Source organism: Schistocerca gregaria, chromosome 1 (assembly GCF_023897955.1).
Source record: "Schistocerca gregaria isolate iqSchGreg1 chromosome 1, iqSchGreg1.2, whole genome shotgun sequence".
Classification (NCBI taxonomy): Eukaryota; Metazoa; Arthropoda; class Insecta; order Orthoptera; family Acrididae; genus Schistocerca; species Schistocerca gregaria.
Window position 1 is genome coordinate 703,692,410 of NC_064920.1, and position 25,413 is coordinate 703,717,822.

Consider the following 25,413-nt stretch of genomic DNA (forward strand, 5'->3'; position numbering starts at 1 on the left):
AAGAAAAAACAAAGCAGCTAGATGCTACAAGGAAAAATTTTACTGGCGTGCCCTAGCTGCCAGATTCACTCATGCGCAACAGGCCCAGATCTAGGGGGTGGAAGAGGGGAGGGGCAAACTGGGGTCCCTGCCCCAGGCTGCAATTTCATGGTGTGGATGGGGGGGGGGGGGGGGCACGCCAGATTCATATTCTTGAGGGAAAAACCTTGTTTCACAAAGCGACTAGCATCCAGCACATGTTGGTCTATCGATTATTCGTATGATTTTGAAACGCATCCCTATTGGCTTTTGAACATTTTTGAACACATTCTGAGTTGATCTCTGAATAAATCACAAGCTGAGTTTTGAATGTCTGCATAGTGTATGTGGTGTGTCTGCCAGGGAAATCCCGTTGCATCTAGAAATAAACTTCCCTGCAGACAAAAGAGGACAGGGCCATACGAGCTGAGTGGAATAAAGCTGAATGGGTGAATGCCAATGTTTGTTTGTTTGGTTGATTGGGTTTGCAAATGATCGGCGTTGTTATAATTGCTAGTGAAAGCCATAGATTCAGACTACCAGAGTGGAAATAAAAAACTAACAGGAATAACAAGTAAGAAATATTAGTACTTATCTTCTTAGTGTATCTAAGAAAATGAAATTTTGATAAAATGTTTTTGGCCAGACCGCTACACTAGTAAGGGCCAGTTGTACACTCCCAGGCCTGCAGGCCTTAAGTAAGTAGCGCGGAAAACGAGTTGTGCGAACACGTAATAACACCTACTTGGAGAATAAACGCGGGATAAAACCAGTGACTGTAGCAGGTTTAGTGAAGTTAACCAGAGAAAAAGTTTTTACACAGGCAGGAATAGTTATAGAATTACTGATGACAAGGTTGATTGTTAGAACGAGGAAGGAGAAGATGAGAACCTGGTGCGTATGAATGAAATGTGAAACTATTTCCTAACATAAAGCTTTTTGCTTGTAGTAGGCCTATTACGCATATGATAGTGGTTCTTCATGAATTATATTCTGTCATGTCATAAAAATGACCATTTGCTCCAAAACAGTCTCATTTATTTGGGGTGTATTACAATTGCTGCAATATTAGACAGGCCTATTTCGTTTTATCTAGCAGACAGTGACAAAATTCACGTAATCAGCTCCAGAAACAACACCAGTCTTGGGTACTATTTGCATTAACAGCTTTTTCAGAATTAGACAACATTTCATTTTTTCATATGGCAAAATGTTTGACGAACTTCGATGAGGTAATAGATTCTTTCGCAGAAAGGAAAGTCCACCATGTAAAGCTGTAGTATGATTAGAGAGAGAAAACACTAAGACTTAAGTATAGGAGAAATGTATCTTACTTGTCTCTTGCCTTTACTGGTTTTATGTATCCTAGATTTACTTTTATGTTACACAAAACAACAAGTTATTAGCTAATAGGCAATAAAGAGTGCAAATTTTCTAAATAGTTCTTGTTCTCCTGGTTACAAATAATCCCATCCAGTATTAATCAAACCGGCTGACTGGGAGCAGGTTAGGCACCACAGGAAATTTTAATTTTCACTGTCCTGAATATAGTTTGATGGTATCTATTACAAAACATACACGTTTGAATTCAACAGAGCAAAATAAGTGACACGCGATAAAAGAATGCTGTGTGAAGTGGCGTGACACTGCACTTTGGCACTATAAAGACCAAATAACATGTCTTACATTTCCTCGAAGACATGTTTTATGTCTCGGGCTATACAGAAAGATATGTGCTATAAAACGCACATTTTTTGAAAAGTTGATTTAATTTTTTGCGTCCTACCTCTAACGCTGGAGGAACGGGATAGGGGTGGTGCCACTTTCTAGTATTGCCCCAGTTAGGAAATATCGTAGATCCATGACAGAGGACTCTTGAGTTGTAGTGGGGAGGAGGGTAGTCTCCACGTGACTCATGTTTACGTTTAGTGACTGCTGTTTCCTGTTCATTTATTGCTCTCATGTCAAATGAAAACAAAATGAATTTCTGTGGCCGGGAGCTATCAAGTGAATTAAAATACATTCACATAATTACAGAAGGCTAAAATAAGTTATTAGTTTCAGATTTTATTTTATTTCCACCTTTCTAAGCATTAGTCACCTTGCACAACAATGAAGTTATTTTTGCCGGTTTGCTAAAGAAATTTGGCTTTTATTACTCTTTTCCGCTGAGGCAATCCATTTATTTGAAACAAAGTGTTTAAATCCCACGCTACTGGCTGCTTTTAAACGGTTCGCTGCCTTTCAATTGCACATTTTCATCTTCTAGCATGTATTAGATTATGCCGTAATAAAGAACCAAACACGAGATAAGATAGTACTGTTACTTCATGAAAATTTACATCCGAATATGCACTTTAAGCCAAATTATGCATTTTAGTATGGTTCACAAAATTCTGATGCTCTTGGAGTAGTATCCTCTGATGTCTTGTTTCTTTTATGACATAATGTAAGATCCTTTAATGTTTTTACACATACGATCATATGGGCTACTTGCGTCATTGTAACTGTGCAAGTGCGGTGATGCCTGTTATCTGGCAACTGATGAAACGAACTTATTTCTAACATGTTGCTGGGAAATATTGAGTATGATGGTCTGAAAAGTGTTAATTTCAAATTAAATTTCCTTTTACACAAGATGAACTATGTGTGAGAATGTATGATGAATTTCTTAAGTCACAGAGCATTTGACTCTAATTTAAAAATCAACTCTGTGAGGATAATCATTTGAAGTATTTCTTGACCAGATAATCAGACATTTATGTCGTTATTAAAAATTTTACTGGCACCTTTGTGAAAAAAGATCAACTTTATAAATGAAAGCTTAAATTCTCTTGCAGCTGATTAATCTTCGAGACCAATATTACATGTGAAAGCTTTTCTTGTAGCAACACTATGCATATTAATTTAAACCATTAACCTTTCCTATTTGTGTGGTCATGCTACTTCATAGTGATGTTACTATTGGATGACTACATCACATGTCCTATGCTCTGAATATCCGCCGTCGTCGGCTGGCGAGATTGCGTGACATGAGCTATGGCTGGTTTACAAAAGTGCACGGCAATCTTCAGTGTCCAGAGCTTGTGGTGCATAGTCACTGTTCTTGTAAAAGAGCTATACCAGCAGTGCATGATCCTACATGGAGACAGTCATGCTGAGCACCTCAAGATGTACACAGAGGAATGGCCCTGTACCACACATCTTTTATTTCACAATTTTACTGCTTATAGCATCATCTAGTAATAAAATTTTTGTTATTTTTTTTTCATTCGCCAATACCTTTCCCCCTTCTTTGATAACACTCCTTGCATTTAACGTCAGTTTGAGCAATGGTTTTTTTTCAGTGCTTTGAAACTGAGTCTGAGCAATGGTTCTTTTTTCTGCAGTATTGTGAAATTGGAGCTGTAATTATACTCATCCTATATGGCACAGCAGAAAGAACTGTGTGCCACATATTTCACAGTGGTTTCCAGAGTATGAATGCAGAGATAGAAATGATACAGAGGAACACACAGCAACTTTTATGGGTAGAAATTGCCAGCCAGAGACTAATTATTAAGCAGGATTTTTGGATTTTATGCAAGTGAAAGAAAATATTAATTTATCCTAATATATTGGTTTATAACAGCACTTAGCAGTTCATAGTAGGTGGAGCAATCAAGAATACTCACCTGAGACTGCACTTTCCAGAACCAGCACATATAAGGCTGATAAATGTCAGTGTCTTCTTTTTAAAAGATCCAACAAGATAATAAGACAATGCTTGTTAGAGGTTTTGCGAAGGGAGGAGGTTTGCAGGGTTAGTGATTATATTATTTCTAAATTTGACAATTAACAGGGTGAGAGAAAAGGAACAAATACGCTAATAAGAAAACACTGTGTGCTGTTACTGTACAATAAATTTACAAAAGATTTTATCCATTGCACATATATGAAAATATAGATATACAGTACCTCTTGTACAATAATACATACAGATATGAAACAAGCTCTGACATACATATTTAAATCACAATCTTCAATGAAACTGAGGTATTATGTTTCTAAAACTAGGAAGTCATAGGAATGCTTAGTTTATCCTGCTTCTACAGTATAGCTGAATATTTTATGATAAACAATTTGTCTTTATCATGCACTGCCACTGAATTTGTTCCACATAAAAAGCTTGATACATTAACTTTAAGTATAGTTTATTTTGTGCTTTTCAATCTGTGTCTCTATCTACTGTTATTTTGGTACAAAATACCACACAAATTCAACCGAGGAACTGGAACAGAATAAAAGCTACATGAAGAAAAATGAAAACAATTATTTTAAAATCTTTTTGTTCATTTATGTAGTTTTTATTTGTTCCAGCATGCTGTGTGTCAATATTTAAAACACTTTATATATTTTTTGTTAAAAATCTAACGTGGTTCTCTGAAACTTTTTTTTCTTCTTTTCGTCGAATTATGCATATTCATCTGAAATATGTCTTTCATCTTTGAGTATTACTGGGATAGAAACATTATCCAACAGTACTTGATACCATCTCATCATCTAGTGAAGGTAAAAGTACTGTCAAAGGCACCATATGATGAATATAAGATTCATCTCATCACTTAGATTTACATGAAAGAAGCTTTTGAAGTAGTTACACAGGAATGCATTTAGTACACAATTCCATTACTGAAACTTGATCTGTGACACAGAGATGAAAAAAGTTGACAAGTGGTAACTCACAAGCCTACCACCCAGACATGCTGAGTCTGGTGAAGTCAGGGTAGGCCAAAAGCTATGAAGGGGTAATGACTGTGAATAATTGTTGTATTTATTGTTTTCTTTTGTTTCAGAGGAAGGACAGGATAATGACCATCCTTCATCTTTAAGTCTGTCAAGAGTCAATGGAAACTAATGATAAAGAAGTTAATCACAGTTATAAGCCCTTCACAAATTTTGCACCATCCTATAGTTGTGAGGTGCTCCAACGTTATCTCATCATTCTACCAGCATATATCTGTGTTTAGTTTTCCTTTTGTTAGTCCCATTATCACTAAGTCTACCTTCCCATTTATTTGCTCCAAGCATGGTGTTAAATTTTGAAAACTAGATTTGTGTGTTGCACGAATAACTATTCTCATAATTACAATATGTAATATCACACATGTGCCTGAAAGCACTTACAGTTAAAATCAGTCACACAATTTAGGTAAAGACTGTTTACATTACTGTCTAGGACAGACCATGTTTTTGCTTATCTTCCGCATAATATGACAAGGATTGGAGTTTCTACATTATTTCCTTGTATTCAGTGGTTTACGCTACATAGTTCATATTTGTAATGAGGACTAAGTTGTGCAAGCAGATATTTAAACAAAGATTCATGTATTATGAAAATTAATTTGCATAATTTCTTAGCCTAAAATGATTGCCTTCTATAGTCAGTACTGCATAAATACTTCTTTGTTTTCAACAACCAATTTCAACATACTTTGCTGTTATCTTCTTATCGTCAAATATTCTTATTACAAAATGTGTTTGTTATGAGTTGGAACAATTCAGTGTTCCAGCTCACAATGACAGCAAAGTCTGTCATAACTGGATATTGAAAAGAAAGTAGTATTAATCTGATCTTGGTTACAGAATGTTTTTTAACAAATAAAACAGGCTTCTCCTTCACATTTCTGAACATGAGAAAATTCAGTTAAAATGATTGTGTTATTATATTTAAGGACTGGTGTGAAGTTTGATAAAGAATGGAGAATATAATGATTTGAGAACAGTTGTAATAATGCAACTAGAATTTTGGTATGACAAAGATATGGTTTCTTTCAGCTGTGACTTTGAAAAATGCACCATTTGGTCTTTTTACCTTCCATGACCTTATTGAATAAATTGTGGACAGTATCATGTCAGTGAATGTGGAAAATATTAGTCTGGTAAGTTCAAACAACGGAAAGTCCAGGATGGAATACTGCCAATATTATGAAAAGGGTAGTTGCTACTCACCATAAGCAGAGATTCTGAGTTGCAGATAGGCAGACTGGCCTCGGCAGCCAGAGACTGTGGTCAAGTGTGTATGAGTTGCATTTATGTGAGTGTGTAAGTGTATGTTGCCTAATTCCAATGAAGGCCTTTTTGGTCAAAAGCTTACTTGCTGACAGCATTTTTGTTGTGCCTATCTGTGACTCAGCGTCTCTGCTGAATGGTGAGCAACAACCATAGCCATCCTTTTCATAATATCGTAATTTGGTTAAGTGACAGACAAATATTTTCCAGGCATATTACTCATAGGCCTGCCACTACCGATTTTGTGATGTAAATACTGTAACTATCAAAGAGCATGGGATTTAATGTACCAGATTCATAAACTTTTATGATTTTTATTGGGCTTCAGATATTCTTTCAGTTAAATAGCAGTAATTCCTCCTTAGTCATATATAATAATAATTGTTTTTGGTATTATTATAATATTATTGTTATTATTATTATGTGAAAGCATGTTTATCTGACATGGGTGATATGAATAAATCAGAACTGTTAATAAAATACGCAGCTTGACTTGGAACCTTCAAATCAGTTTGATGTTTGTTTCAATATTCATGGGTTGTCCTATAGAAGAATATTCATTATGGTAATGTAGACTGCAAAGTGAACACAACATTTGAAAATGACTTTTGTTGAAGAAGTGCTGTGTGTTTTAATGAATCTATTTTATGCTGGTTCACAGGACAAAACAAATCGTTAAAGAAACTCAGACTATTGCCTCCTCACTGCAGAAAAATTGAAATACATAAATAAATAAGTTATATCTTTCTGGCTAGAAGCATAAATTCTGATCCGTACTGATTTTCATTTTTGATGTTTGTGATTTCATTGTGCACCATAAATATTTAAATAAATTTACAATTTAGATGAAATTATTTAAAGATAGATTGTTGATGCAGTACGGGCTAGTCCTGCAATTTACTAGTCTTCCGCAATGTATACTGTGACTCTTTTCAAATCCCTGAAGGTTTTTGCTTTTGATGGAATCTGTGGAACAGTATGAATGAATGAATCAATCAATTAATGAGTAGCCATTATTATATATTTTAACATCATTATCTTACAACTGTTTTGTAAACTATGTGTATGTTTTTTACTGTGTAGATTTATTTTTTATCTTCATGAAAATAGACCACTCATTTCTGTAATGAATAAATATTTAAAATGATTTGTTACATATGTAAATTTGTGTTATGCTTTTAGTTTCATGTTAGCTGGAACCGTATATAAATTTCCTGTAATGAGAAACCAATTCAGTACCAGTAATTTAATTATCAGCTGTTGGTCATAACTGTCTGAGTATTAAAGGTTTTACTTAAAAACTGAGGATGTTTAAAATTAACTGGAGTAAATACATAATGTTTGCAAATGGTCGACATGAAATCTGCAATACCAATGTTCTCAACTGATAGAGGAAGACAAGGAAGGGGAGGGGAAGAAGAAGAAGAAGAAGAAGAAGAAGAAGAAGGTGATGATCATCAAGAAGAAAAAGATGAGGAGGAGAAAAAAAGAGAGGGAGGGAGAGAGAGCGAGAAAGATAATATTAATTTTAGCAAAGTATTTACTTATACTAGACATCCTCTGACATGCTTGTTCTTAATGTTGCCAGTAACAGATACTAAAATTAGTAATGTAATGCTCTGTAACAAAAAAACTAAATGTCGTATGAAATGTGGCAATTGGCTTGTGACTCATAAAATAACTACATGACACCTTCCATATTTAATGTATAAATGAAACATTTTATGGGAAAAAATGTTAGTACTATCTGATAATACAGAATAGAATTTAGTTTTCGAAAACTATGTATATATGTTGATTTCTACTGCCTGAACTTGTCAAAAAATGTGTGCAACAAATTACAGTCTTTTAAATGGTCTAGCTGTAAATGGGATCAATACTTGTTGATAAATACAGCATATCAAGTGGAACCCATTTACCACACAGTTAATGTTGAAACACTCTCTTCCTTCTATCTCCTGTCTGTAAAGAAACATTCTGAGAAACATTCATATAATACTAGCTTGTATTTAGCACATTATTTGACTGTAACTCTTGTAATGGTCACAGCTATGTATTTCTATTTTTAGGAAATATGTTCACCTAGGTCAAGTCTTAGCTACAGTGGGAACACTTAAAGTTTATTTTAACACTTTTTAACTATTCAAGTATGTCACTGACTTTTATATCTAGACACATTAATCTTGTGCCTCACATTAAATGGTATTCTAATGGTAGCATTTCTTAAATACCACATATGCCATTTTTCATAGACATTTTGGTAAAAATGATAAAGTTATCACTATTGTAGGTTTGACTAAATTAAAAAGAAATAATGAATTTGTAATCTTTGGTGTGCATGCAGGAACTGTCATATTGTGGCTTACTCCTTACCTTATTAATTAGTAGCAAACTAAAGAAAGCAATTTCTTTGATGTGGATACAGCTGGTTAGAGCCAGTAACAAAGTATTGTTTGTGTTACCCGTGTATCAAGCGTTAGTGAGGATTTAAAGTAAAGACATTGTAAAACCCATAAATCCATGTAAGAAATAGCAACTGCAAAGAGAATGGATATTGACAATCTGAGTTGTTCTCTTAGTTTTGTACAGTGCACCCCATGAATATATTTTGTATTAAAGTATGTTTGGTTGAAATTTGTAAAAGAAGTTGACTGACATTTGGTCAGTAAATAATTCATTGTCATAACATAGATTACATAATAAATGTGCACAGAACTATAATGTAAATTAAGAGTTTCTTCCATTATAAGAATATATGCAATATATATTGTTTAAAATACAGTAACTACAAACATTTTCAAATAAAAATTACAACTGAAATGGGCATGTTTTAATGGATGGCATGGTAAATCTTGGAATATTTGCTCCAATTGTGCACTGCAATTTCGTATCTTATTATAAAACAATTATCTTAAAGTCTGCACTGTTTCAAAACTTTATCACTTTTTGAGGACAGAAGTAATTACATGAAAGATATGTTACTGGTTTAAGAAGTCTCTTCATACAAAAATATATCTTCTCATATTTGTCACTCACAACTGTTACCATCACTGCTGAGGACTCCTATACACAACTGTCACATCTCTTCCGATGAAAACATATAGCAAACTATGGCTTCAAATCCCCAGCACACACAGCCAACAGTTATCAATGAATGTTTTAGTAACTTAAGTAATTTTATGTGAAGCTCAGTCACTCAGGCAATCAAGAGATAAAAAGAGGCTAACAGAAGACGTGAAAAATTCTTCATTCTTCTGGAAAGTTAGAGCTGATTACAGTGTACTTGAACTTAATCACAAACTGTGAACAAACTATACATTTGCACATGTGCAGAGATGAAAACAAATGTTGGTAGAATACACTCAAACACATATGGCAGTAGCTGTGACAGACTGACAGCGCTGAAGCTACCAGATTTTCTCTGGTGCCTACATTGTGTTTTGTTTGCTTCTTCGAAGGCGAGAGGTTGTGGGTCTTTGGAAGGATCTCCTCACTTGGCAATTTGCCTCTAGTTCTTTGTCAAAAGATGACAGTGATAATTTTTCCATTTCTCCAGGTTTTAGTGTGTCTTTTGCTCTACTGCTGCTGTAAGACAAAACAAAAACAATTTACATCAGTTATTTGTATCTATGAATTGATTTGTGTATAGTTTTCCATTGTAAATGATATTACAATAGGGACACATTTAATTCAAAGCTAATTCTCTTCAATACATGCAAATTACTTTGTTTTAAAGATTAATTATCATTTGGATATTGTCCAAGGACCGCTGAGTGTCATACCTCAGTTGTATTATTTTTGTATGGTGGGTTAGAAAGAAATCAATTTAAAACTAAATACTGAATATTGTAGTGTCCTACAAGACTATTAATATTGTTGAGATGGCCTAGAGAGTAAGATGAACCAGCGGAAAGTAAGTTGTGTTGTGACTAGAAGATGCTAAGGGATAATTCAATCACAAAAGTGCAAACGCTTTCTTTATTGATGCGCATTGACACCATTCTTTTACATAGAATGATTATTGAACTTTAAATGTAACTGTCTGAGTGTGGATGGGTGTCAAGAATGTGGGTTGTGATTATGGGGCTGCTCATGGAACATTAGATTAAGGTTAAAACCAGTTCTGACGTGTGGCTTACTCTTGACTAGCACCATGGAGATTCTTGGGCTTATAAGCACAGCTTAATAGGAAATAAATGGAAGATTAGCATTTAACTTTCAATGACTAAAACATACTCAACAGTGCCATAATCCTTCATTGTGCAAGATGCAGCAGAAAGTTTTGGTATTTTATCCATGATACTGGCAAACCATCTGGTGATTAGAAAATGTTCACTGTTACCTCTACATCGATTGACAGATAATTTCTGTTACAGTAAATTTCAAATGGACATGTTCTCCTTAATGGCATCAGCCTTGATGGCAGGTTATGGAACAGAAATAAGTGTTTGGATAACTGTAGATCAAAACTTTCTAACAGAGTTGTGAAGACTTTTCATTTTTTAAACAGAACCTTCATGTAATACATTGATCACATTCAACAATTAATCTGAATTGTATACTACTTGTTTCACTGATATTTCTATATATTTTTACTCTAGTCATCTGCTACATGTTATACATATGCCTGCATCGACACTGATTCTTTGGTGCTCTGTCATTACGTCACCAATGTCTTGGGCAGATAATAAACATTTGTTTCATGAAAATTTGTCCTGTCAGAAATATCTAAAAAATGGCACTTAGTAATGAGTTTCAGCTCTATCTTTTTATAGTACTAAGAGGTCATTCTATTTACCCATGAGAACCATGTGTAACAGGTGTATAAATAAAAATGCTGAGTACTGTGCTATCAGAAGTTACAGAATTTAATATTCTAAGAATGAATTTCGTTTTAATAAGATATTTTTCCCTACAACATCAAATAAAATTGAAAAGTGTAATAACCTCTTGTCCCAAAAATCAAATATTACAGGAGATAGAGAACATTTAGTGAAGATAGGAAAGAATAAGCAGCAGGAGAGATTAGTTTTGGCAAGAAAAATGAGAAATGAGAAAGATTAATAAAATTGTGTTGGCTGCAATCTATCAATGAAAATAATCAATTTTTGAAAACATAATTGCATGGATAAAAAAATCTTCTCAGGAAGTGGTGGCAGGTGAACACACAGATAAAGGTATTTAAATTCGCAAGCTTTGGGGGGAGCCAGTGGCTCCTTCTTCTGGCAGAAGGACTGAAGGAGAAAGAAGAGCCATGAAGAAAAAGTACTAGTGAGATTTAGAAAATAAGGAGAGTTAGTGCATTGTACATGGTAGAGGTGGGGGATGTTCAAACAAGTCAGAAAATGAAAGATATAAAAAACTAAAAGGGAGTGAAGAAATGCTGAGACCAAAGAAATTAATGTGAATTAAGATCAGGTGGGTGGTGAGAATCAAGGACATGTTGTAACATCAGTTCCCACCTGTGGAGTTCTGAGAAACTGGTGAAATGGTGTTTTGGAGGAAGAATCCAGATGACATGTTTGGTGAAACAGGTACCGAGGTCATGACTGTCATATTGTGGACCATGCTCTGCAATGGGATGTTGTGTGCTGTCAGTGTACACCCTTTGTCTATGGCTATTCATCTTAACTGATGACCAGATCAGGCCTATGTAAAATGCCGAACTGTGTTTACATAATAGCTGGTGTATGACTCATGTCATTTCATGGGTGTCTCTCCCTTTGACAGTATATGTTTTGCCATTATAGGCCTGGTAAAGGTGGTGGTAGCAGGGTAAGTCTTAAAGTGGGGACAGTGACAGGGGAAGGGGCCATAGGGTTGAGAAATGGGTGAAGGAGCATAGGGTCTCACAAGGATACTGCGGAGATTGGAGGGGTGATAAAAAGCTATTCTAGGTGTGGTGGGCAAAATGTTGCACAGAATGGTCCTCATTTCAGGCCAGGATTTTCGAAAGTCCAGCCTTGTTGATTGTCAAGATTAGGATAATAAGATAATTTATTACACACACACACACACACACACACACACACACACACACACACAGAGAGAGAGAGAGAGAGAGAGAGAGAGAGAGAGATAGAGAGGGAGAGAGAGAGAGAGAGATGACAGAAATATTGTGCACTCCAGGTATAGAAGGGTAGTATATTGACAGCAATCATTTGTTTGTAGGTGATTCATGTGAAAATGTTTCTGACATTATTATGGCCATATGAGGAGAAGAATTAACAGCCTTTGAGTACAGAATGGTAGTTGGAGCTACATGCATGGGACATTCCATTTCAGAAATGGGAATTCTATACTCTGAAATCCAATGCATCAAGAGTGTGCCAAGAATACCACACTTAAGGCATTACCTCTCACCACAAACAATTCAGTGGCCGACAGCTTTCACAGAATGACTGAGAGCAGTGGTGTCTGTGTAGAATTATCAGTGCTAATGGATAAGAAACACTGTATGAAATAATCACAGAAATCAATGTGGGACATACGACAAACACATCCGTTTTGAAATTACACCAAAATTAAGCATAATGGGCTGTGGCAGCAGGTGGCTGATATGAAAGACTTTGCTTACAGCAGGACGTCACCTGCAGCATTTCTCCTGGGCTTGAGACCGTGTCAGTTGGGCCCTAGACGACTGGAAAACAGTGACCTAGTCAAATGAGTTTTGATTTCAGTTGGTAAGAGCTGATGGTAGAGTTCGAGTGTGGTGCAGACTCCATGAAGTCATGGACCCAAGTTGTCAACAAGGCACTGTGGAAGATGGTGGTGACTCCATACAGATGTGCACTTTGTTTATATGGAATGGGCTGGTTCCTTTGGGCCAACTGAACTGATCATTGACTGGAAATGGTTATGTTCAACTACTTGGAGATCATTTGCAGCCACTCAAGGAATTCATCTTCCCAAACAGTGATGGAATTTTTATGGATAATAATGCATGTCACGGGGCCACAGTTGTTTGTGATTGGTTTGAAGAGCATTCTGGACAATTCAAGTGAATGATTTGGCCACCCAGATAGCTTGACAGGAATCATATTGAACATTTATGAGACATAATTGAGAGGTCAGTCCATGCACAAACTCCTGCACTGGCAGCACTTTCACAATTATGGACAGCTATTAGAGGCAGCATGGCTCAGTATTTCTGCAGGGAACTTCCAACAACTTGTTGAGCCCATGCCCCATTGAGTTGCTGCACTACACTGGGCAAAAGGAGGTCCGACACGATATTAGGAGGTATCCTATGACTTGCATTACCTCAGCGAGAGAGGAGAGAGAGAGAGAGAGAGAGAGAGAGAGAGAGAGAGAGAGAGAGAGAGAGAGAGAGAGAGAGAGAGAGAGAGAGAGAGAGAGAGAGAGCATGTGTGTACACAAAATTATCAAGTTAAAACTATATTTTAGTAAAGCAGATATTCAAGAATCAAGTTGAAGGGGTGTAAGAGTTAGCCTGATGCTGGAACTAATAGTGACCATAATCCAATACTAATTAAATGCTAGTTGAAATTCAAGAATTTATAGGGAACAAGGATAAAGGCATCTAAAACTAAGACTTCTTTAAAAGTATGTGTGGGCAAAGACATAACATCATTTCCCATAAAGATATAACACTTCCAGAAGTAAGTGGTGTAGAAAACTGATGAAATGCTCTTAATAGAGGTGTCATAAATGCAGCAGAAAAGATACTAGGATCGGAAAAGTCAATAAAGATGCAAACACAAATAACAGAAGAGGTACTGGAATTACTGAAGAAATGAAAAAAAATAAATATTTTGGAAGTGAGCAGCAGAAATATATATCATGTAATTACAAGGTGTGGCCAATCTTTCAGGACCCAGTCCTCAGAAAGACAGGAAAAGGAACATGCTGTATGGACATGAGTCCATAAATGCTTTATTTCCATTTTAGAATCCATTTTATATAACATCCTAATACCAGCAGGAGATCAGAACTATAAAACACAGACATAAAAAGAATTGCAATTTTAATAAGGAGTTGTGCAACATAAACAAGAGTTGGTAGCTGTGTTTTTACATCTGAAAGATCATTCCTATTCAAATTTTATGGCAGTTACATAAGAGTGGCGCTAGTAGTGCCACTATGAGGATACAAATCAGGTCTGCTTTAAATATCTGCTGTAACAATCACAAGTGACAGTTACCTTTGAGATTGGTCATGGTGAGTTGGTGTTGCTCAAGAATGGCTTTAAGATGACAAAGGCACCATCATCAACATATCATTGAGTTTGAATGAGGTCATGTAATATGGCTATGAGAAGCTGAACATTCCTTCTGTGATACTGCAGAAAGACTTGGTAGGAACATAAAAACTGTATATGATTACTGGCATTGGTGGTCATGAGAATGTACGGTTGCAAGGAGGCCAGAGTGTGGATGACAACATCACGCTACCGAGAGGGAAGACCTTGGGGTTTAGCGTATGGTTCTGGCTCATCATAGTGCATCTGCAGCAGCAATTTGAGCAGCAGTTGTCACCACAGTGACACAAGGAGCAGACTGCAGCCTTTATTGTGGCAAACATATAGAAGTCACAAGGTGTGAGATATGGGTTATAGGGTGGATGAGGAAGTACAGTCCAATTTAAATGCCTCCTTACAATCTGTAATTAACCTAATCTTGTTCTTACAGTCCACATGGATATGATACATAGAAAGTTCTAGTATATTATTTGTAAGCAGGCTTCCTAGGGATAATTTAGATCTATCTTCAAGAGTCTGCCAGTCCAGTTTCTTCAGCATATCTTTGATGCTCTCCCATGGATCAAACAAACTTGTGACCATTTGTGCTTCCCTTCTCTGTATATGTTCAATATCCACTGTTAACCCTATATATTAAGAATCCTACACATGAGAAATATATTAGGATGAGTTACGTGAGTGATTTTTAAGCAGTCCTTTTTGTAGACTGATTGCATTTCTCATGTTGAGCATAATGTGTGCAGCATGGAGTGACCCATTTATTTAAAAGAATGTAAAGTGCGAGAAATATATATAATCAAGACTAATCCTATACATTGAAGTGCACAAGGTCTCTACTGATTTTCTTGATTTCTCTCTGATACACATATATGTCTACTGTATTTACAAAACACTAATAACTGACACAGAGACAAGTACAATTTAAGTGTGCCTACATAGAAGAAATGTTCATTAAGCTCTTAATCTCCAAATACTCCCCTGTACCTTAAACAGAATATGTTGTGAAATTTGCCAAAGGCAAGATGAAGTGATCATCCATACTGCAATTACTCATCGTCTACTAAAGTCAGACCATGCTACATTAGTTCTGTTAGAGCCAGACAGTCAAAAACTCATCTTAATTCACCACTAAGTGAGACCATTCCCCAAACTTTGGAATGCAAATAGAATGCAAAAGGCTGTGCTGATTAATTCATATGATGTTGTAAGGGTAGAAAATTTTAGGGACTGAGAAGGAATTACAAAGGGAGTCCACAGGGTTCAGTTTTGGGTCTATCCTATTCTAGGGTGACCACACATATCGTTTTTAATGGGACTGGCCTTTTTTCCATTCTGCATACTGTTATTCTGCAAAATATTCAATAGGACACCAACTGTACAATATTTTTCGTAATCAGCAGTAACCTTAGTTTTTTGCTTCATTTTGTTTTTTTAGTTAATTTTTAACTCAATTTAGTGTCACAGACATAGTTTTTTCAACATTTTCTTAAGTCTTGCCTTGTATTGAACGTAAAGATAGAATAAAGAAGCATTATTTTGCTCACAGGATGAGGAGAGGTGTGAAGAGATTTTCTGTCATCTCACTCAGCGCCAGTGATTCATGCGTGACCTTTGCGATTCATATCGATTATTTGCTTCTGCAGAAATGATGGACAGATGTTACAAGTTTTTATTAAAGAATGTTATAGGGCTATCAATGTTGAATTGCATTTGTAATTATGAATGAGCTATTTACTGCTGGATGACATAAATTTGCTGTAGATGCAACCAACACGTTGTCTTTGGATCGTTACAGACAACAGTAAGAAGTAGGTGGCAGTTTCAACACTGGGTTCTCCAAGTTTGCTTCAGTGTACTCCATTATCTGTTGTTTACTAATTGTGGAACTAACATGTGCCCATTAATATGGGGAAAAGAAAGTATTCATTCTCTAAAACCATGAAAGAATGATTCCCTTTCTTGTGTCATTCAGTTTTTTCCATTGAATACAGAGGCTGTGCCAGTATAATGCTGCACATAAAGAAAAAGAAGGACCTGTTGGCAGTTTCTCTGCAAACTTCTAGCAACATAACTTCCTTTGTGAGTAAAAATAAAATACAAACAGAGGAAGATAAATGTAACGCTGCAGATGAAGAGCTGTTTGCATTCCATACCGCAAAACACAATCATTCTTTCCATTCAATGAACTGCAAGGCTCTTATCATCAGAGACATATTTGAGAAGAAATTAATATATTCGAGGACAAATTACAAGTTGATTTTAGTGAACATTTTGTCACTTTGTGCAATGAATGAATTTCAGTTAGAACTTAAAGATGCTAAGTATGTATCTTGGCTGTGCGGTCTAACATACGACTTTCCAGGCGGGAAAGAGCGCCAGTCCCCAGCACGAATCCACTTGGCGGATTTGTGTTGAGGTCCAATGAGCCAGCCAATCTGTGTATGGTTTTTAGGTGGTTTTCCATCTGCCTTGGCAAATGCAGGCTGGTTCCCCTTATTCCGCCTCAGCTACACTATGTCGGTGATTGCTGCGCAAACAAGTTCTCCAAGTATGCGTACACTAACATTACTCTACCATGCAAACATAGGGGTTACACTTGTCTGGTGTGAGACGTTCCCTGGGGTGGGGGTGGGTCCCCGGTTAACATATCATAAGTATGTGTCTATGATGGTTGATGCATCAAACAACAAAAGCTTAAAGCCAGCGCCAGTTCTAGCTAGGTATTTCATTCCTACCAAAGGTGTACAGTGTGAAGTAATCTGTATTTAGAACACTGGTGGAGAAACGGCAGAATTATTAGCTGTCTACATTCTGGATGTTATAAGAAAGCAAAATATAGTTGACAAGATACACAATGTTTATATTCCAAACCAAACAGTGCTCTCAAGATGAATATTCAAGATAACAGTTGTGCAGCCCACATGGTTCACAGTGAAGTTCAGACAAGTGCAGGCATTCTTCCCATTGACATAAGAAAATAGTGAATAAAATCTTTCAATTTTTTCATATTTACACTGTGCATGAGGAGAGTCTGAAATCATTTGATGATTTCATTGATGCTGAGTACAAGCAAGTTCTAGTTAATATTAAACTTGACGATTGTCATTGTTGCCTAGAGTTACAGGAGTTATTGATGTGTATGAATCTTTGAAATCTTATTTTCTGTGCCAGGATAGGGTCCTACATTGAGGAAACAGTATTTTGAGAACCTAGTCACTTATTTGGCTTCAGTAACACAAAACCAACTGAAAATGTCTTCAAATTCATTCCAAAAGTTTGAAAGAACCACAATTTCAGTCACAGAACCAGCCAAGGGCTTAGAGCTATGTAAATAAGAAAATTTAGTAAATTTCAAACTTTAGTTATTTCTGCAAATTGAAGTAGCTTGGAAAAAGGAAGATTTTTTACCCAATCAAAATATGAGGTGATTACCAATTTATTTCATGACACTTTTGTGACTTATTTAGAAAAGTGGACTTCTCCATTTCAACCTCAGAAAACATTTGATGGGATAACACTGTAAAATTCTGTTCCTTAGGGTGAGCTTTTAAATTGTCTGAAAATTCTTAAGACTGTAGATTCAGGTGCAAAATTTCAAATAGATGAAGATGCATTATTTGATGAAATAGTATGTATTAACAACATTGTATTCATGAAACTCAAGGAATGGTAGAAAGCAAATTTGGAAACAGATGAGAGATGGTTTGATGTATTCCATACACTTAAAAGGACAGGTACCTCATTTAAAAATATAGAGATGCTTGTGAGTTTTTCTCTTGCTGTACTAGGGACAAATGATATTGTGGGAATGGTGTTTTCAAATTGTTTTAACACTGAAAGTATTGAAGCAATTGTAACAGAGACTCATTATTAAGACCTTGCCTACCAGGAGTTCTACAACCTGCTATTAATCAATTCAAAGGTTTTGAAAGATATTAGGTCATCTGATAAGTACTAAGTTAGTAGCAGTGTTCCTTATACAGTAGCTAAACGGTCTACAGATTTTTGATGTCTACATTAGTATTCATTTGTTAGAAATCATTTTCCCAGTTTCTCAGTTTTTTGAATTATAACCAGTCTTGGAAAAACAATGAATTATTATGTGACACAGTGCCATTACAATCACATTTTGAAGTGTCTTGTTAAAATACATGCCTTTTTATTTGTATAAACTTAAGTTTTTATTTATTTTAGTGAAGTGATGGAGTCATATATGCAGAATATTTTTTTCTAGAGGCCTGTTTTGACCCATTTTTTATCCCAATTTTTCACAAATGTCTCGTTTTTTCACGTAGAAAATCTGGTCACGCTATTCTATTCCCCATAATATGAAAATGACCTTCCACTTAACATTCAGCAACTAAACTTGTTACTTTTTGTAGATGGTACTAGAGTTGTAATAAACCCTATTAGAGAGAAAGCACTAGACGAATGGCAAATTATATTTTCCAAAGGATTATTAAGTGGTTCTTATAAAATGGACTGTCTCTAAATTTTGAAAAAAAAATAAATAAAAAAGAATGCACACACGATATGCGGTTCTGTTCAACAGTCATAGCAACAAATGATGTAGCACATGGGTGAGAGTCAATAAATGTAGTAGAATGCTCCAAACTTTTGGGTATACATATTCATGAAAACTTAAACTGGAAGAAACATATTACCAAGCTTCTCAAACAATCAGGTTCCGTTACTTTTATTCTTCATATAATTGCTAATCTTGGAAACAAACAAATCAATCTTCTGACATATCTTGCATATACTGACTTAACAATGTCTTATGGAATAATTTTCTGGGGTACTTATCACTGAGATTGATAACACAAATGCAAGCAGTAAGAATAATAAGTGGTGTTCACCCATGGGTGTTATGTAGGTATCTCTTCAAGGAGCTACACATTTTAACTCTGCCATTACAATGCATATATTCTGCTAATGAATTACACCATAAATAATTCATCATAATTTGAGATGAACTGTGATTTGCATACTTAACAACACTAGGGGGAAAAAATGACCTGCATCGCCCATTGTTAAAGTTGCCTGTGGTACAGGAAGGAGCTCAATAGGCAGCAACAAAAATTTTTGATCATTTTCCCAGTAAAATAAAATGTCTGACAAGTAGCAAAGCAATTTTTAAATATAACTGAAAATCATTCCTCCTGGGCAACTCCTTCTATTCCATTGACAGGTTTCTGCTTAAATAAATGTAAAAAAACTTGTTTTTAAGTGTACTTGTATCTCTTGGACTAAAATAATAATATGTACATTAATGTTAACACAAATTACATGCACATATCCTGTACTTGTTCCACATCATTTCAATAAAAGTATCATTCAGATGATCTATGAGACATGTAAGTAACTAAATAACTAATGAACACGATTTTAGTCAGTGTCTGAGAAAGGGTGATTATGTTATGAATGTGATGCAGGAAACTGCTGATGGGTCCATTCCACAGAACAACACACCATTTATGAAGACTACCTATCAATGGGTGGGAGAAGTGCCACTACGCAGTCAGTAAACATGCAGTGTTGCAATAGTTCATTACTGATCTACTGCAGAAGAGCCTTACAGCCATTCTGGTAATGGATCAAAAGTCACCATATAATAACAGAGAGTGAAAGAGTGCGGTAGTGATAGTTTTTGCACTTAAGTTCCACCAATTCTGCTAAAATACGAGAAGCAATTATGAGGATATTCAATACCCAAAGGAGGTCACCAATGTCTGACATAACTAATCAACACAGTCTGTTACAACTTCTAGAGACACTGTTAGGGCAATGGCAAAGCCTTATGCTAGTGTTACTGCTACTGCTATCCAGCACTCCATTTTCAGGCCACAAGTGGCCCATCGTGACTATCTGCACATATACTGTACTTGTTCCACATCATTTCAATAAAAGTATCATTCAGATGATCTATGAGTCATCTGAATGAGTCTGTGTCATCCTTGGCTGAGGATGTGGATAGGAGGGGTGTGTGGTCAGCACACCACTCTCCTGGTTGTTATGATGGTTTTCTTTGACTGGAGCTGCTACTGTTCAATTGGCATCACGAGGCTGAGTGCACCCTGAAAAATGGCAACAGTGCATGGCAGCCTGGATGGTCACCCATCCAAGTGCCAGCCACACCCGACAGTGCTTAACTTTGGTAATCTGATGGAAACCGGTGTATCCACTGTGGCAAGGCCGTTGTCTACAGCTATCCAAGATCTAGCTTATTTTGAGCAAAGAGGGTGCAGAGATGGGCAGTTTGGAATATATAACAACAAAGAAGATTGCAATTGCCCGTTCTCCATGTAGAAGCTAGATCTCCTGTAGTAGTAGCCCTAGACATTGGCCCTGGTAACTGCTAGGTGCATTATACAGTATCTTGTTATGATAGGTTAATCGATAGGGAATGTAAATCCTCCTCAGTCCGCCCCGGTAGCTGAGTGGTCAGCGTGACAGACTGTCAATCCAAAGGGCCTGGGTTCGATTCCCGGCTGGGTTGGAGATTTTCTCCACTCAGGGACTGGGTGTTGTGTTGTCCTAATCATCCTCATTTCATCCCCATTGACGCACAAGTCACCAAAGTGGCGTCAAATCGAAATGGATGGATATGTGTGTGTGTGCGAGTGTACACCTGTCCTTTTTTCCCGCTAAGGGAAGTCTTTCCACTCCCGGGATTGGAATTATTCCTTACCCTCTCCCTGAAAACCCACATCCTTTCGTCTTTCCCTCTCCTTCCCTCTTTCCTGAAGAAGCAACCGTCGGTTGCGAAAGCTAGAAATTCTGTGTGTGTGTGTGTGTGTGTGTGTGTGTGTGTGTGTGTGTGTGTGTGTGTGTGTGTTTTATTTATTGTGCCTATCTACCGGCCCTTTCCCGCTTGGTAAGTCTTGGAATCTCTGTATATGGTATCATATCTTTGATGGACAATGAGCTCTCCATGTCCTCCCATGTTATAGTTCTGTGGTTCAGTGCAACAGGTGGTGATTTCATTCCTCAGCAACACAGCATTCAGATTGTGGACAAATATTTTCAACAAGAAACAATTAAGTGAATGCTGCAACTACCACGGCATTCAATTTTGAATCCTACAGATTGTTTGTAAGCTGCTTTCATGGAGAGTGTCTGCACACACATCATGTTGACAGCAGCAAAATGAGAAGAATGGTATTAACTTGTCATGAAGCTCATAAACACCATTGTTAACAGCAGCAATGAATGTGCTTTATTACTGTTTGTTATAACTACTCTCCATGGCAGTGGAACTTGTATTATACCAAAGTGACATTTCCACTGTGGACATTTGAAAGTTCTTTGTTCAGCTCTGGACTTCCATGTTTTATTCATTATGAGTCTTACATTCTAGACATTGACAAAATTTGACACACATTATTTGAGTTTCCCCTTATGTTTCCGACTTTTCCTTGATTTGTGAAAAACGCTGTAGCTGTATAGCAGATTGTGGTGTCAGCTTACATGAAACTTGCTACCCCCTCTTAATGTGTCAGGAAAGGGAACCATTCTGGGAGAATGTGCAGATCAAAATGTAAACCTAGAACAGAAAAAGATGAGTGCCACACAGTCACCGACCTCCTTCGGCTGCGGTCGTCGTCTTCTCGTCGCTCGACCCGTGAGAGGCGCTGTTTCACTTTGCTCTGGTGGCTCTTGTACTCTGCCATCAGGCGTGCGAACCGCGTCTGCAGTATCTCTAGAGTGTTCTCTGCAAAGATGCCAGACACACATTTGTTAGAAACCTGACCAGTGGTCTCATAAGACTTAAAATAATGAATTAAATGTGATGTTCCCACTACAGCTTCAGGGAGCAGCAGCACACAAACATCGTTGTATGTGGTCTGCTGGACCTGACATGGATAAAATGAGAACAGAAAGTGCAGGCTGGATAAAGTTGTGTGTTCAAGGACAATCTCATACATAGGTGAGAATTTCTAAATATGACATTGCTGTGTGAATTCTGTGTGCAATATAAAGTGCAAATAAGAAAGTAACCACATAATAAGGAATAACAATGTATGTGTGACAAGTGAGTTCAGACACAACTGGACTGTAATACTGATATGGTCATATGGATCATTCTCTGAATGTAGGCTACAGAAACATTTAACCAGAATATGCATTGGTCTCTGCTAAGAGGAAAATAAAGCTTGATATTGGATCTCATATGATACCATACCAGTAATTGCTGTCCATTAATGGACGAAATGATTTGAAAAAGTGGAAAAGCTCACATAGCTGCAGATACACTGATACACAATGTAGTAGCACTGGTTCTGGAAACTTTACAACATAGGCAGCATGCTTGCCTGAACACTTATTAAAGTGATACACCGAGAGATAGATATCAGGTAGAAGAAGTCTGTGTAGTGTATGGAATGGCTGTGTCTGCTCTGGATCATACACTAGTTGAAAACTTATTTAGTGGTTCAGAGATATGAAAACTAGTGTGTATTAGGAATTTAACCCATGACTTCTGCATTACAGTATGACATGCTGACTACTCATAGAACAACTTTAGAATATGGGTGCAAATGGATTGTTGTGGTCTTCAGTCTGAAAATTGGTTTGGTGCAGCTTTTCACATGAGTCCATCCTGTATCAGTCTCATCATCTTTGCATAACTTTTGCAACCTAGATGCATTGGAATCTGCTTATTGCTTTTTCTCTGAGTCCAACAGTCTTCCTGAAAACACATAAAGTGATTTGTACGTGTTCATTTCTGAATTGTTTTAACTGCACTGTGAAGTGGACTATGCTTGTCAGTATAGACTTCCTGTTTTGTGTCCACACTTCAATACCTAATCTGCTGCCCAGGGGAGATACTAACTTGGAGGTACTAACCAACCTGAAAATACTAATCATAACAACCATTATTATTAATATGCAAATCAAGTAAATATTGATGTAATGTTATTCGATACACTATCTTTGCTCATCAGTATAGATATCTATACTTATACTTCTAACAACCTGTATATAAAGGGCGAATCACCTAAAAACTTGCACCAGAAATATTGCAGAAATGGAAAGTGCTATTGATGTGCAGTTTTCACAAAATGCGCTGATAGTTAGAGGCTTGCATTGTTAGCCAATAAACAGATTATAATAATACTTAGAAAGTATATTTTTGCGCAAACAAACACTTTTTAAAATGGAACAATGCCTATCGACATTAACTAACTAAAAATAGAGTAAACTAGAATGTCAGTGGTGTTTGTTGCAGAACTCTAGTGTGAGTCATTTACGAGATATGGTATTCTGAAATGTTCACACACCATTGTTTGCTTACAGTGTGCTTGTGTGTTCCTTGAGCACACTGCAACTTGCTAGTCAATTAGTGTGTGACAGTCCAAGCAGTAGATCATGAGTGGACGATGTTCATTTTTGTATGGTGTATGTGGCAAGATATCTCAATAGCCATCAACCATCCCAGCAGCTATTTACTGAATTCTTCAATTAATTATGTGAAAGTGGTTGTACAAAACCTAGACAACATAACAAATGGAAACAAGTGACAATGGAAGAGGGAGGGAAGTTAATGTTGTTGCTGCTGTTGCAGTTGATCCCCACTTTAGCTCTCAAGCAATCACACAAGGAAGTGGCTTTAGTCAGGGAAGTGTCCTACACATTCTCCATTGACATAGGTTCAATCCCTATCACATCTCTTTCCATCAAGAGCTGCATGGAAATGATTATGAGAATCACAACAACTTCTGTATGTGGGCATTGAGCCAGGATACTCCAGACCTGTATCTTGTTTAGTGATAAAACTACATTTATCAATTGTTTCCAGGTATACTGTCGAAATATGCACTATTGGTCTGTTGACAATCCCCATTGGCTTCGTCATGTGGAACGTTGGTGTCCATGGAGTGTAAATGTGTGATATGTGATGTGGATAGTTAGCCAACAGGTCATAGGCTAGTGTTTCAAATATGGGACACTGAACATGCACAAGTATCACAGTCTCCTGAAAGACCGTCTTCCAAGGATGCTATATGTTCCTCTGCAGATTAGGAAGAACCTGTGGCACCAATGTTATGCTTGTCAAGCCCATTGTGCATGAAGTACTACAGAATGTCTTTGCACATTATTTCCAAATCGTTGGATTGGACACAGAGGACCTGTACCTTGATCAGCCCACTCCCCAGATTTGATGCCTACAAATTTTTCTCAGTGGGGAAAGCTGGAAATGCTATCCACAGGGACATACCAACTACACCTGATGATATGGAGCGACGTATTACTGCAGCCCACTAGGAAATCTCCGCTGAAATGCTAGCACATTTGTAGCAATCGTTCCATACCAGCCACTGTGTATTGCCACTGCCAGTGGTCATTTTGAACACATCCTGTGATGATCAACTGTCTTGATGCTGGTCAGAAACCACATAACTAGTGTATGCACTTGTGCTGTTATTTAGTGTACGCTACCACAGGTATTGTACAAATGTCGGTGTGGGAACATTTCAAAATGCAATATCTCATAAACAATTCGCACAAGAATCCTGTAACAAACACCACTGACATTTTAATTTACCCTACTTTTAGTTTGTTGATGTCAATAGGCATGTTCCATTTAAAAACTATATGTTGCCACAGAAAATACACTTTATAAGTATTATTATAATCTGTATATTGACTAACAATACGAACCCCTGACTACCAATGCATTATGTGAAAATCACACATCAATAGTACTTTCCATTTCCGCAATACTTGCGGTGCAAGTACACTCTCATTTTATAATGTTATTCTTTCAGTATTATCTGATTTAATTCGACTAAGGGAGATATTTCACTGATTCTGAGTATCACGTATCCGACAATTATTGATAGGTATGTGGAGGTATGAGGCAGGAAATGTCTATGCACAAGTCATGTAATTTTCATAAATAACGGGCCGCTGATTCGCGAATGCAATGATGGCGCCCAATGGGGACCCAGATGCGTTTCATAGGATTTACATCAGGCGAATTTGATCATCGAGACATCAACATGAGTTCACTATAATGCTCCTGGAACCACTTTAGCATGGCTCTGGCTCCGAGACACGGACAATTATACTTTTGAAGGATGACATCGGCATCGGAGAAGACATCAAGCATGAAAGGA

General features: G+C 36.8%; 1 protein-coding gene across 3 annotated transcripts in view; it reads right to left on the minus strand.

Moving 5' to 3' along the window:
• Positions 1 to 9,300: 9,300 nt before the first annotated feature.
• Positions 9,301 to 25,413, minus strand: part of LOC126365752 (cyclic nucleotide-gated cation channel subunit A) — a 487,374-nt gene continuing 471,261 nt past the window's right edge. For 2 of the 3 annotated variants that reach the window (XM_050008256.1, XM_050008236.1), the window contains exons 11-12: positions 21,875 to 22,004; positions 9,301 to 9,654 (exon numbers count right to left, since the gene is read on the minus strand). In XM_050008256.1, coding sequence (XP_049864213.1) covers positions 9,498 to 9,654; positions 21,875 to 22,004 — 287 coding nt within the window. In that variant the 3' untranslated portion in view covers positions 9,301 to 9,497. The remainder of the gene's footprint in view (positions 9,655 to 21,874; positions 22,005 to 25,413) is intronic. The other variant, XM_050008246.1, reaches the window with a different exon arrangement.